Below are 16,075 nucleotides of genomic sequence, written 5' to 3'. Positions count from 1 at the left end.
AGATGAGGTCTTGAAATTTTAAAAAGGGCCCACCATTGGCCAAGCAGTAAAGTCGCTGAACACTGTTAGTTCGACTTGGATTCGATTCCACGCAAACGGGCTGTCTGTAAGGGCATTTACGTGTTTTTCTTCATGCGTAACATGGATTCGAGCCGGTTTTTCTTAAAAAGTCCTCCACGTTGGCATCCATCTCTTAAAGTAGATAGTCTCACGGTCTTTTTCATAATCATATAAACCATACCGACCCCAAAATTTCAATGAATGCAAAGGTTAAAGATAATCGAGTCCTTTTAGCCATTATTCCTAAGACTGATTAACAAGTCTTATAGGTGTTTTAAGATTTGCTTCCATAGCATTTTCAGCAAATTCAGCAATCAAATGAATACACAACGCCAACTTCTAACATAAAATTTCGAGACATGTTAGGAAAACTTTCAAATGAATTCACTTTTCAGTTTCTAAATAAGAAATGCTATCCACATAGTTATCTAGATTTATTTTTGAGTAATGAAACTAAGGGTGAAAAAGCAATTAACCTCTTTGTACACATAAAGCTATTTATTTCCTGGTAATGTACTTAGTTATTCAGCTATAATTGGATTACATTTGAAACATAGGCTGTTATTCAATATTTTCGTTGGATGATGTAAATATATGAAGATATTTATAAACTTTAAATCTCCAAATATTAAATATACCATGTGTATTTTATTTTGAAATTATTTCAGCTTCGTAAAAAGTTAATAAAAATATTACTATTACGTTTGCTAAAAAGAGAGTAACAATAAAACTAATAATGATACATGCGTGCCTTAATTCATTTTGTCCTTGATTTATTCAGTTAACTAAAACTTGGTGTTTTTATTCGTTTTAAATATTGCAATTACAAAAGTATTAATTATTCCTTTATAAATAACAGAGAATTTCCCATATCAGCAGTTATTTCGTGAGACGCTTTTATTTTCGTTAATTTCTATTCAATTAATTACTTTTATTCCATTAATTATTAAGCGATTTTGGATTTTCGAAAAGATATCGTGCGAACTTTTACTCAATCATGACAACTTTTTAAACAGGAATTTCTGTTGACTCAAAATTTCAGAACTGGCTTTCTTTTTCAGTTTTTGAAGATAGCTACATCCACGGTTTATGTGTGAAAAAATGTAATTTAATTTTTGTTTGATGTCGAAAGTAAATTTATCATCAGGAAATTCCATGTCGAATAAAATTTTTATGATTCTCTCAGTATTCTTCGACACGAGCAAAGTTTTAGAACTGAGTGGAATGATAAATTTTCTCCTTCAGTCGAAATTATTAACTTTATTTGAAGTTTGAATTCGGGGCAAACAGAAACAGAAGCTGCTCTGAGATTCGAATTATGAATAATCTACTTTTTATCGAATTTCCTATTCACATTGCCTAAGAGTCTGATTTTGAAGTTGTCTTTTTATAAAGGAAACTTGTTGTTATACCAAGAAATATCGATTAGGTTTTTATTTTAAGATGATAACAAATTAGCTTCATAATAAAACTCTATGAGGTAAATTCTGTTTACTCATTGGCTTTTATAAACACCAAATTTGAATGGTAGTTGCATTTTGAATTCAAAACCTTCGTGAGCAAATTTAATGGATGATTTTATTTGTTTCAATCTTGAATAATTTAAAGCCTAACTTTATATCGTAATAACACGTATAAAGCAATTAGAACATCAATTGAGTATCCACACAATTTTAAGTCAGTAAATAGAGACATTAGGTATTTTTTGGGGAGATGGAGACATGAAAAATGAGCAAACGCCTTCTCCGGGAATCGAACCATGGACCTCTGGAATACCGGCTCAGTGTGCTGACCACTACACCACGAAGGCACGCCAAGAAGGTGGGAGAAATAACCTTATAAGTCATTATTAAAGGGAAATTAATAAATAAGCGTAATGAATTGATTCATATACATAACTAATTTAAATATAAGTTTTGTTTATTGAAAAAATCATTGATTCTAAGGGCTATTAAATTTTTATACTTAATGTTCGTGAACTTTACTTCTGCATTCATATTTCCGTCTTATTACTAAACTGTGTTTGGAACGAAATCTTTCAATGTAATGCTGATTTATATAGTGTATTTTCAACTCTGTTCTTCCATTAAATGCTGCGAAGAGCAACTAATTTGACTAGAAATAGCCTTGTTTTTTTAAAACATTGAAGATTCGATTTTTGAAGAATGAAATCTTCTAAGTTTTCTGTCATTGAAAAACTCGATTTAAAATGAAAGTACTTCGAAACTTGATTCTTTCAGTTCACTAAGATTCCCATCTTTAAATTTCCTCATGGTTTTTAATTTTAAATAAAGGATAGGTTTTAGATAAGCCTCTTTATTCTAGGACAGATATAATTTTTTTAAATATAAGATTGGAGAGATATTAGGTTATTTCAAAGAAAGGGAGATGAAAAATGTGCAATACCTTCGCCGGGACTCGAACCATGTTCCTCTCGAACACGCTTCGAGCGTGCTGACCACTACACCACCTATGCTAAGAAGGCAGGAGTATCCTTTCATTTACCTTTACCTTATAAGATAAATGAAAGGTGCAAGCTAAATGTGCGGCATTCTTTATTAATCAACTCCAGAAATTTTAGTTTCAGTAAAATCACAAGTATGCTTTCAGATTGCTTTGAGATTTTCCCTTAATTCGTTCCATTTATTTTATTATCAGACATGCAGTACCTCAATTTACCTCAGACTTATGATGATGATGTCGTCATCTTATTGTTCTCACATGTTAAAACATATTAGAAACTCATTTTCATTCATTCAAAACATTGTAATGTTGTATTTGTATTTTAGGTTAATATTCGGATTATGGTAACTTGGCGATTTTTTGGCGAAAATTTTCCGACGAACCCTGCTACAGCAACCTACTAGTTTTGGTTTGGACACCATTTTGTTTTCACGAAGTAAAGGCATGTTTTTTTTTTTTTTTTTTTTTTTTTTTTTTAACTCAACATTTTTTCCAACAATCTGCTAGCCGAATTACGCTTATACTAGAACTTTTATGGAACAAAAATGCTTAATCATGACGAAGATTAGGTGCGAAATTGGGAGAAAGTGCAGAATCGCAAACTGCTTGCCGCGTTTTTAAGAATTGCACATACATTGGACGCCATTTGGTCCATTTGGACGCCATTTGGACGCCAATTGGACGCCATTTGGACGCCAATTGGACGCCATTTTGTTTTCACGAAGTAAAGGCATGTTTTTTTTTTTTTTTTTTTTTTTTTTAACTCAACATTTTTTCCAACAATCTGCTAGCCGAATTACGCTTATACTAGAACTTTTATGGAACAAAAATGCTTAATCATGACGAAGATTAGGTGCGAAATTGGGAGAAAGTGCAGAATCGCAAACTGCTTGCCGCGTTTTTAAGAATTGCACATACACGGTATCCATGTACACGTCGACCTATTTTCACTTAAAAAAACATCCCAGAATTGCACAAAAATGGCATTGCGCACACTCTTGACTTTATCCATGTACACTGCTAAAGTCCTAGCTAGCAACCTTTATCGCCTTACCAAAATGTCGCCAAATTACCTGTTACCATATTCCAAAGATTAGCCGTATTTTATACATATACATTTGTATTTTATACATAAATATATGTATTTTATACATTTTTATACATAATTTATTATACATAATTTATATACGTACACATAATTTATTACGTATTTTACGTACGTATTTTATGTATAATATATTACGTATAAAATACGCAATATTTGTATTTTATACAAAAATAATATAACGTATGGTAGATACTTAACGTAATAAATGTATTGCAAATACGTTTGTAAATTTTGAACATACAAACCAAAAATTTTCCAATTGTATCCCTTTTGCAATACTAGATACCGTTACTTCATTACTGCGCGTTTACAACAAAATTCTTTTAATTTCAAAGTAGAAAGAGACAAGAATACTGAAATCAACACTTCTGAATATGAAGGATTGGAACAAAGAGCTAAACTACTTTCCATTATATATTTAAAAAAACTAGAACTCATTTTTATCCTTTCAAAATCATTCTAATCTATTTTATGTGCCTATATTTCATGCATAAATAAATTCTTCAAGTATACTACTAAATGCATTTGAAAATTTTAAGCATGCTACCCACAATAATTTCCAGATTTTTTTTTGTAGTATTAGCTACCATTAGTTAATCATAATATCTTTCGAAAATTCTTTTGAAATTAAAAGTTCTGATTGTTATGAACTGGAGCCAAAAACTAAAATAATTTTAATTCATACAAAAATACACAGAAAAACAAATAGATTTGTAAATCATAAAGATGATTAAAATATAAAAATAACGTACTGTATAGAAAACTTTCCACAGAAATGTTTTAAACGGGGACATTAGCGACAAATACATTGTCTTAATTACTTGAAGCTGCCAAATTTTAATCAATGCTAGAAATATAAGGAGAGTTAATTTCAAGTGTGATTGAAATGTTTTTATTATTTCTTGTACAATGGTATGTTTTGTTGAGCTAGTTCATGCTTAGATGAGAGGTTTATCCTACTCTGCTTCTGCCTGCACCTGAAATATATAACTAGATTAGACTGAAAAAGTAACATGGACAGAGAAGTGATTTTAACTGAAATTAATTTAGTCAGAAGCTTCTTTGCAAGAGCCAAAAGAAGAATTTTTATTGTTTAGACTTTTAGTTAGAATAGCTTTGCTCTGTATAGTAAAAAGAAATTAGTTAATTTTCAAACCATATTAGTAACAGGTGTTAACTCTAAATGCAGTTTTGGACGATAAACATTTTTAACTGTTGATATTAAACTCTATCTTAACTGATTTTTTTTATTTTGAGTTAACACACATCAAAGAAAGGGATGCTTGATGATTCCGAAGTCGCTGATATTGCTCTGGAGTATTGAAAGCTGGGTATTTTTCATACTTTAAGGTTTAAGGTATAAGGTATTTCTACCACTTTCCTAGCGTGCTTTCGTGGTGTAGGGGTTCTGCACGCTGGGCCGATATTCCAGAGGTCCATGGTTCGATTCACGGCGAAGACGGTTGCTATTTTTCATCTTTCCTGCTTCCAAAAGTGTACCTAATGTCTCTACAGAACTTAGTAAGTGTTAGTTAGTAGCAGAAAGTAGAATATGTGTAATTAATAATGTCAGATTAGCTTGTTTCTTGAATAATATTTAAAAAATATTTTACAGAAATAAGGAATCGGATTTGCTGATTTAAAATCGATGACGCAATTCTTTAAGAGAAAGAAATTGCAGTGCCAGGTTTTTTTTTTTTTTTCGTTTGCTTAATTGAATAAGGTGAAAAATGGGAGGGATACTTGTCTAAGGGAGGGAGATGTTTTATCAGAGAATATGATAACAGGTATTATTACATATTGAAGTATTTAAAATCAGAAGCCTTTTTTTAGTATGCTTTAATTGTGAAAATATGTGCATTGAAAGCGGTTTGATCAAAGACAATTATCTTTTATACTATGTCACAAAAATTCAGTCCTGCTTTCCAGTACTGCAATGCTAGTAAGACATTTTGAAGTCGCTAATATAGATATTGAAATATTCTAATAAATTATTAAGTAAATAACTAAAAATCTATGAATGTAGTAAATTTCATCAATATATAATTTAATAAAGCAAAGTAAACTATTAATAAGTTGACGAATAAACAACTTCAGAAGTAAATAATATGTACAATACTATGTAAATTAAGAGCTAGCGCTTAATTATGCGACCATACAAATGACTTTAAAACACAAAATATTGTATTTCAAATTTCCCTTACCTCATGAAACGAAAATTATTGCAAATATTCTACAGAAATTAAATTTACATTAAGGTTAAAATAATACTTTATGAAGAAAAATAGGAAAATTAAAAATTGAATAACTTTCCAGTGAAGTAATAGACCTAAGTAACGCCAAAATTTGAGAATCATGAAATTAATGTAGATTAAGAAAATGAAATGTACAAAAATTTCGTTCCATCACGCGAAAAATTAACAAAATAAAATAAAAAAAAAAAAAAAAAAAAAAAGGCGGGACTAATAACCATGAATTATAGCTATTTCTGTTGTCCAACGAGCAAAAGATGCCGAAAATCGAAAGAGTAATTTATCTTAGTATTTGAAGGTCATGTTTGGTGGAAATAATTTCTCATCTTATGAGCCAATCCAGATTTTGCAATATGCCTGTAAATGCAATAACCCTTCTTTATAATTACAATGACTCTCTTTGCTATTGTTATGACATCGCCACAGTCTTGCATTCTGCGATGATTTTGCACATTTCCGTCACCCCAGAGCTTTTGCACTGAAAATATTCTGAAGGTTTTGAAGAAGTTAGTGATGTATTTTTATGGAATAGCTCTATGAAGGGAAAGGCTGAACTGAAGAGGAGAGGTAAGTTTGTCTTTCATGAAAGCTTAAGAAATTAAAATTCAGTGGTGATTATTTGGATTTGACCTCAGTACATTCTTATCACTATGTTATGTAGATTAGACTTGGAAATTGGATTCCTGTATTGAACAAATTTTTCTTTTCGTGCACTTCTGCAAATTTTATTTTTCATTTCTTTCCAAAATACGAAGCTGTATCTTTGAACTGATTTTCATTTTAGCACTCTTTACCAATTTATGCATTATGCAGATTTGTGTTTCAACAAAGTTTCTCAGAAACCTAACAGCTGCTATTACAAAAGTGCAGGACTGGAAAAAAACGAAAAATGTTTCAGAATAGCTTTAAAAAAATCGAAAAAAAAGGTTAAGATTAATTTTAGAGCATACGCAAACTTAGCTGAAATAAACTGGATGCAAGTTTCAATTTTGAATTTTATATCACGGGTATGGATAATAACTCGATTTTTTTTGCCCAACATATTCGCAATGTGACTTTGTGCACTTTATATTATTATCCATATTTCGTTATATTACACATGAAAAGCTGAAATTCAGTTTCAGAATTAAAAAGCCGTACTGTACAAAGAGTGATACTGACTTCCTTCCTTTTTCCCTCGGAACAGCCTATTTAACATTCCGTACTACTAAAATTACGAGATTTTCTAGAAGTTGCCGCTTAAGTATAATGATGGATTACAATTTTAATAGGTTGATAATTTTAACAACAGAAAGTACCGCTACTACTTTGATTAAGCAGGCAACACAAAAAATTTTCTAGAGGCTGCGATCAATTTTTTCTCCTTCTACCATTGATTTGAACATATGATAAGCGGATTCCATCTATAAACTCAAAGAACGCATTTTTATTTTTAACTTACTTTTAATGTTTTAGTATATTGCATTACCACATACTTATCGAGTTTCTGTTTCAGGCGTTGTACTGATACTTGTAGGTTTTTTAAGTAAAGATTTCTTGATAAAGTATTTCGAGGATTTCAAATATTTTAACTCGAAGCAAAATAAAAAATAACATACATATCCCACTCAAAATTCCAAATTTTCTAAAACGTCTAGAGCACACTTAAGAGTCTAGGGTTTCCACCTTTTATTTTCCGGTGATGAGTATATGTCAATATTGATTTTGAAAGCAAGTGATTTAATTTAAGTCACGCAAAACTGCATGTGTCAATTTTTTAGTACGCTTTTCAGCTGTACTCACTTTTATATATCTTCTTAAATTTTAGTTATACCTTAGATTATTTTTGTATTTTAAACAGAAAGATCATTCGGTAGCTAGAATTCTAATATTCTAAGCTACGGCGCGTTTCTAAGATAACAATCTAATAATAATGCGAAAATCATTGAAAATTTTAGAAAGTAAATTAGAAGAGACTAGCATCCAGTACAACGGTGCGTAAAGATAAGCACTTACCTGAAAGCAGCTATAAGATAACATTCCATTCTTTTATGTAAATTTGCTGTTCTGAAAGAAATCCTCACTCTACCAGCAGCTGTTTAAACAAAGAAAATCTCGTTATTGAGCCTTAGCTTTGGACTAAAGTTTTTAAAACAGGTGTTGAGTTATTATACTGCTATGTACAATAGTTATTTATTTGAAGACAGATTTTTGTCCCGTTACACAAAAATATATAGCGCAGAACAAAAAAAAACAAAACAAAAAAAAAATTATAATTAATTGCTACAATGTATACTTTATCAAAATTTTCTACGAAATAAAAAATTCTAGCATTTTTCTGAAATGCATTTTATGTGTTTCATTCTACACTGCTCAAGCATTTCCTTCCAGACTTTTACATTGTTATGAACATCATTACATCATTGTTATGAAGCCAATGTTTGGTCAGTCAAATTAATATACACTTAATGTCCTAATTTGTAGGAAAGGCGTGTTATTTCTCCAGTGTGGACCGTAATAGTTTTTATTCTTTAGATGTCGACTGCAGTGCAGTTACAGAAAACTAGCTACATTTATTATTATTATTTTTCTTTAAAACTTTAAGACGAGGTACAGTTGTAACGAAATTTCTATTTTAATAAGTCATAATGTTTACTCATTCGCAAGCATGAGTGCATTAAGTATAAGTTGAGAACGTCTAAATCATCAGACTAATAATTATCTCTCAATAATTATCACTATTACGTTATTATTAATATATATATATATATGCATTTCTCACTGAAAGAAGGACTTAGAATATAAGACGTGACTTTTAGGGACACATATGAGTGTTAGGAAAATATTCATTTGAATGGGTACCACTGTTCCTTAATTACTGCTAAGGGCTAACAATTTCCTTTCTAGTTTTCATGTATTTTTCCTCCTAATAGTTTGCGATCATTTTATTAAGCTTTTGAATCTTATCATCCTATAATCACCTGATTTTATTTTAAACAATGCAGGTATATTTTTGAAAACAGCTTTCATTAAAAAACGTTTCTTTACATTGGTGAGCTATTATATTCCCGCTAATCTGCGAAATTTTAATCTTTTATGCAATTAAGTATTAAAAAGTAATAAATATTAAATGCATAGTACTGGAACTCGAACCTACTATGGATATTATGATAATAGATGAAAAAATTTGCGTCAGTTTCAACTAGTTTCGATCTTAATTCTTAATTTCAAAAGGGTTCAGTGCTTTTTGAAAAAATAACGAATGTCTTCCATTCTTAAACAGGAAAGGGTAGTGGTGATAGTGGATTATCCTGATACAAAGCCTAAAAGATTATATGCGCCATATGTATAATCTATATAACCCCTCTTGTTTCAGTTCAGTATGAAATTTCTCAAGCACCTAAAAATATGACGATGATAATTTATTAGTGTTATGGTAAAATTATGAAACAGAACATACTTAAAACCAACTGAAACAATTTACTGATTGATATTACTTTCTGCTGGTATAAGAAGGTGCATAAAATTCATAAGATGAAAATATAGAACTAGTTAAAATCTCAACACATATAAATATCTAAAATCATTTTAAATTAAACAATAAAAAGCAACCTCCCTTACATATTCAAACAAATTAATATTCACGTCTTTCAATAATACGGGAGACCGGTGACCACTGGGTGAGCAGCTGTGCCGCCATGAAGACTTTCAGCTTTATTGCTCTCTCAGTGGGACCACGTTTATTTAAAATTTTATATTACAATAAAAATTTTTATTTTGATGTATACATAATTTTGACATATATTTGACATACATTGACAGAATTCATATAAGTATTAAAAGAAATTTTGATGGTACGTACATAGGATATAGAATGCATAATGTAGAATACAAATAAAGATTTAGATACAAAATTTTGGTTATATACATAATAAGCAAAAGAGGATTTTGATGATTTGTTGAAATGCAATTAGAGTTCACAGTTGATAAATAATTTATAATTCATAAATAGTTCACTATTCATAAAAATTCACAGTTCATAAGTCTGTTAAAGTTTATTTATCTGTTGAAGTTAATAGTTAGTCTGAAGTAAGTTCTGATAAAGCTCTGATAAATTTTATAGTTAGTCCGAAGTAAGTTTCCTATTTGTTGATTGAAGTTGTACTGGCTTGAAGTGATGCTAATTATGTCGAAAAAATGCTGATGTGGAATTGTGATGCCTTAATTTATGCTGCCTTTAGATTATCACAATTTTCTATGAGATATTCCATTAAATTATGAAGTTTTTTGCGAAGAGATTTACTTCTGAGTAGTTGTTTGAACCATCCTTGGACATTTTAGGACGAAAGAGAAGGTCTTTAATGATTGCACATTCAAACAGGTAATGATCTATTGTTCCTGTTGATATACATATGCAGTTATCTGTATGATACAAGCTGAAACGAAAAAGATATGAAATGAAGGGTCCATGTGCTGTTAGGAGATATGTTATTGCATTATTTGTAGTAACTAAATTTCATGTTGGTTTTGGTAGAAGCATAAAAGTTCGTCTGCCCGTATTATCTTGTGACCACATGAGTTTCCATTGTAAAATCAAGTCTTGTTCGAGTCTTGATTTTATAAGTGATATTGGATTTGGTAAATAGGTTATTGCTGTTATAGTACCATTTGCTGCCTCTTTTGCCAAGCTATCTGCCATTTCGTTGCCCAATGTTCCTACGTGGGCACGTGTCCAATGTAGTTTAGGTTTTTGTTCAGTTGGAAAATATGCGAGTAAATATTTATCTTGATCCATAGGAGAGTGATTATGACCAGCTATTGCTTGAATACTTGAGGCACTGTTAGAAATTATAACACTGGTTATTGAGAATTGCTTTGCATACGTTATTGCTTCTCTTATAGCCAATAGTTCTGCTTGAAATACTGAATTTGTATGAATCAATTTTGTTTTCCAGGTTTGTATAAGATTATTATTTCTGAAAACGCAATAAGCACTTCCTACGTCTGTTTTTGATCCATCTGTAAAAATTTGAATTTGAAAATGATCTATGTTTGAATTTACTATTGGATTTTCTGAATATAATTGATTTGGATGTAAGTTTACATTTTGTGTGAGTTCTTCATATTCTGTTGGATGATAGATATTAGAATAGGTACTTGTTTGTCGTAGACGTGCAACTTTTGTTTTAACGGCTTCTTTCTGTAAAGTCAGAGTAATCGGTGGAATACCTGAAATGATTTGTAGAGAACTGGTAGGTGTTGCTCTATATGCTTTTGTTATTGATAGCAGAAAAAGCCGTTGTATTGAAGTTAGTTGTCTTCTTGCATGTTCATTTAGATCTGTACCCCAAGCAGAAGCGCCATGTAGAAGAATCTTTTCTATTACTGTTGTACACCAAATTTTCTGATATTGAGAAGAAATTACACAGATTCTTACTGTGGTTATTTTTTTTTAGTTTGATAATATTAGAAGTTTATTTTTGATAAATTTATATGTTGATGCCATGAAAGTTTATTATCAAGCATGATACCTAGGTACAGTAGTAAATTTAGTGTTGCTATTTTCTCTTCTGCTATTTTGATAATTGGGTTTCGAAGGTTCCTTATCTTTGTGCCCTGTTTTGGTATATAAAGAGCTTTACTCCCGAGAATTGATATTTTTAACTGAACTTTATTTGCCCATTGTTTAAAGATTTGTAGAGATTGTTTGGAGTTATCTTCTATATCCTTCCGACTATTGCCTTTAACTATTAGTAGGAAATCATCTGCATATGCTTGTGTGTGCGTATGAAGGATATTGTCAAAATTTTTCAACTTTTCATTTGCTATTAAATTCCAAATAACTGGACCCAAACAAGAGCCTTGGGGGCATCCTCTTGTAATTTTATATAATTTGACTCCACTATTTGATGTATATTGTAGAGATCTGTTATAGAAGTAATCGTTTAATAATAGGAATATTTTATTTGGACAATGGATGAATTTAAGGATTTGTATTGCATCCGTCCAACGTATAGAGTCAAAAGCTGCTTAAATGTCTAATGATATAATTAAAGAAAGTTTATTTTGATTTCTGTTTATTTGTAATATTTGATGTAATTTCTGGAAAGCATGGTCTACTGATTTATTAATAACGAAGCCAAACTGATATGGGTGAATGATTTTGTTAATATGCAAGTGATATTGTATTCTTGATAGTATTAATTTTTATAGAAGCTTTCCCAAACCAGGTAACAGGCGTACTGGTCGATATGATTGAGGATTATCCTGAGGCTTGGTTTTCTTTAAGAAGAGAACTACTTCGGTTTGTTTTAGTATAGTAGGAAAAGTGGCAGTTTTCTAACAAGAGCTAAAAAAAGATTTTATATTTCTATTGATTTTCAAAATTTGCTTTAAAATTATATTGTCTAAGCCGTCAGGTCCAGAAGCTTTTTTAGAATTAAAGTGTTTAATTATGTTTTCTATTTCCATCAGAGTTGGAGAGTTATTGCAGGATGTTTGTTCAAAAGTTTATGTGTTGTTGAAAGCTTTTGAGTTTAAACTTGGTTGTGCTACCTCTTCATCTGGAGGAAATAATTGTGTTAATATTTGGGTGATAACATCACTGGCAGTTGCTGTTCCTGTGAATCCTGACATAGATAGTTGGGGAGGTATGAAGACTTTATTGTGGGCTATTTTGAATGCTGTACCAAAGAGTTCTGAGGTATTTGTACAAAAGGTTTTCCAGCTTGTTATTTTTGCTTTCTGATATTTCTTTTATATAGTGCTCTTGATTTATTAAATTCTTGTTTCCATTTTGATCTTTCTTCAGGGAGTTTGTTTGCTTTGTATCTTTTTTATTGCAGATGTCTATTATTGTGCTGATAAGATATTCTGTTGCTGAATTTACTTCTTCTTTTGTTTTTGAGGAATTTAAAATATTTATTAGAACTTGGGATTTTGCATTTAATTTTGTTTTAAATGAGCTATGGCCTGCATATGAAGTTTTGAATCTTCTTTTAATAGTATAATATATTTCTAATTCTATTTGAAAAGTTATATATTGATGATCACTTAATGATTCTTAATCAAGGATTTTCCAGTTTGTAATTTTTGAGGCTAGTTCAGGAGTTGCTATTGTAAGATCTATCCAACTTTGACCTGTAAGAATGAGGAAGGTGGGTGGACTGTCTGGAGTATTTATTATTGCAAGTAGATTTTGTTGAATAAATTCTAATAATATTTAGCCTCTGTTATTTTCAGTACTTGATCCCCATACTGGACTATGAGCGTTGAAATCTCCTGATATTAGATGATGATATTTAGATGGAAGAGGTATTGAGCTTAATTATTGCAAGACGTCTTGATGATTTAAGGATGGTGGAGCATCTATAGAAGTGCAATATAATGATAGATTTAATGTTTCCAGTTTAATAGTGGCTGTTTGCAGTGTGGTATGAACTGATATAGGTGTTAATGGTCCTGAATAGATTATTAAAGATTTTGTTGAATGTGATAGTAACTAAAAGAGCCCTGATGGCAATTCCAGTTTTCTTGAGGTTGGAACTTTAGGTTCTTGAGCTAATATTAAATGTATTTTTTCTTCTTGCGCTATTTTCAGTGCATGTCGTAAAGTTATTTTTGCTCCCTGAAGATTAATTTGTAGTATCCGTAATGGTGGTGAATCGTTAAGAGGATGGTTATATATTTCTTGAAAGGAATAGTTTCTTGGCAAGTCTTGTTGATTCATTAATAAGAGGTTTTTGATATTATTTTCTCTACTTCTTGTTTGTATGTTGGGCAGTTGATATCATTGGCTGCATGAGGGATATCATAGCTTGTGTTATTGAATTTATTATTAGCTATGCAATTGATGCAAGAGGGGAAGCTTGCTTGGCATTCTAAGATATGGTGCTTTTCTCCGCAGTAAAGGCAGTGTGTCGAGAAATTACAGTTTCTTTTTGTATGCGAAAAATCTTGACAGTTACTGCATCTTTTAACTCCAAAATAGTCAGATATGCGAATCGATCTCCATCCTACTGATATGTGTTTTTTAGTGATTAGATAGTTGAAGGCGGGGGGTGTACAGTCTATTATCCATTTGTTTGGCTTATTTCTGCATTTTAAAGAGAGGTCTGAAGGAGTATTATGGTCAATTGTTTATTGAATATAAAATATTTAGGATGTCCTCTTCAGTATAGTTAGATGGAATATTATGGAGATTACATTTTGGTAGCCTTGGAGTAGAGATTTTAGTTTCTATATTTTTGATTGGACTATTAATGATGAATTCTTGCAAGGAAAAAATGTCGCTGCTATTGTCACATTCAATAACAATACCTCCTCGTTTGAGCTTCACTATTTTCTTGATTGATGGGCAGTTGTTGAGTGGAATATGTCTATCTAGATCATCAAAAATTTTTTCTTTAGTATTATGCCCTTTCGGGAATATTAAAAGTGCTGTTGAGAGTCTTCTTCCTTGATTATTATTTTCAGTAGTTGAGTCTGATCTTGTGCTAATTATTGTCGGTATAAATTCTTGAGAACAATTTTTAGTTTTCTTAGCCGTCTGACTGCATTATGGCTTCGGAGTTGATGAAATGTTCAATGAATGATGAGCAGAAGAAATTGCAGTATGACTATGTTCCGAAATACTATTAGAAGAATCAATGACTTGGTATGTACTTTCTTGTGAGTTGTTGAACTGAAGAGATCTATCTATTGTCTTTTCTTTTTCAAACTGGGTATGTGCATTTTTAGTAGTTATTGCAGTTTGTTCAGATTTATCTTTTTTCTGTATGGGGATTGAGTTTTTAAGCGCTGCATTTCTAAGATTATATAGAATTACCTTGAACTTTTCTTGTATTTTAGGTGGCAATATGTTCCTTCCGTTTCTTTTGTACTTTATTAATTTGAGTCCATTTTCAAACTGAGTATTTATATTTTCTCTGATATTAATTACAAGGTGTGTTTCAATTTAGAAGCTTTCATTTAAAAAGCTGCAGTCAAATTCTGACGTTGTATCAGATAATGTGTCTCTCAGTGACATCATGGATAATGAATGAGATGTCTTAAACTAATCTTGTTACTGAATTTACAAAAACGTGATACAGGTAACCAAAAATTTTAAACTAACTAATAGAAAAACTAACTAATAGGTAAATAAATATTATGATATAAACCAAATATATATCATAATTTTGTATTTATATGAAAAAGTTAAAAAAAAATTATTAATTTTGATATTTTTCAGCTTAGAATTTAATTCGTTATGTAAATCAAATGGTTAATATTATTTATTTAAAGAAAGATATTACTGAAAGATATGCATGAGCTAAACCTATTAAGTGAATGATACAAATAATGAAGTTATGTCCGTTTTTTTAAAATTAATATTTAAATGAAATTTTACGAAAATTGCTATAATTTTGAAAATTCTTGATATATTTGAACAAAAGTTATATCACAAAATAGCGAAAAAGTTTTTCTATGATTCAATTATGAATTTAATGGGTGTCCGCCGATAACATCGCGGCAAATACATCGCGGACGAAAACGTCGGGAGAAAAAACGCAAGGCCGAAAACGTGGTGCTACAAAACATCATGGGAGAAAACATCGCAGCCCTAAAACATTGTGGTGCAAAACATCGTCGTCGAAAATAAAGCGGTTCAAAAACTTCGCAGTTTAAAAACATCGTCGTCGAAAATATCGTGTTAAAAAGTAAAGTATCTACAAATCATCGCATGACGATAACATCGCAAACATGCTTTTTTTCAGGCTTTAATAACTGCAAATGGAAATAGGGTTCTCATAAGTATTTGTGAGCGCAAGATGTAAAGAAGGATAATTTTTACTTTCACAGCTTTTTATTGACTAATAAATTTTTGCTGAAAAAGTTAAATTATTGCATTAATTAAATGCAACTTATAGATTATACTTTTCACGAAAAATTACCAGTAAAAACTTTATGAAAACGATTTATTAATGGCCTTTGTTAGTTAACTATGTCGGTTCAAAATTCTATTGAGTGCTATAAGTTGCATTAATTTTCTATCCTTAAGTTTCCTTCTTATTTTCTCAGCAATAATTTATTAGTCAATAAAAATTATGAAAGTAAAAATTATCCTTCTTTCCAACTTGCGCTCACAAGTCATTATGGAAATATCCATTTACAGTTATTAAAGCCTGAAAAAAGCATGTCTGCGATGTTATCGTCATGCGATGATTTGTAG

At 30.6% G+C, this 16,075-nt stretch overlaps 1 protein-coding gene across 3 annotated transcripts in view; it reads left to right on the top strand.

The window, feature by feature from the left end:
- Positions 1–16,075, top strand: part of LOC118185302 (ninjurin-2-like) — a 72,159-nt gene that overhangs the window by 42,883 nt on the left and 13,201 nt on the right. Inside the window, exon 1 of one of the 3 annotated variants that reach the window (XM_035355140.2) lies at positions 6,329–6,450. The exons of the other annotated variants lie outside the window; for them this stretch is intronic. Coding sequence (XP_035211031.1) covers positions 6,420–6,450 — 31 coding nt within the window. The 5' untranslated portion in view covers positions 6,329–6,419. Of the gene's footprint in view, positions 1–6,328; positions 6,451–16,075 lie in introns of those variants that run through there. 3 annotated transcript variants of the gene reach the window in all.

This window comes from Stegodyphus dumicola, chromosome X1, assembly GCF_044657685.1.
Source record: "Stegodyphus dumicola isolate Sdum_Otavi_A_Nest chromosome X1, ASM4465768v1".
Lineage (NCBI taxonomy): Eukaryota > Metazoa > Arthropoda > Arachnida > Araneae > Eresidae > Stegodyphus > Stegodyphus dumicola.
The sequence above is the reverse complement of the archived record's forward strand: the minus strand, read 5'-3'. Positions and strand labels throughout refer to the sequence as shown.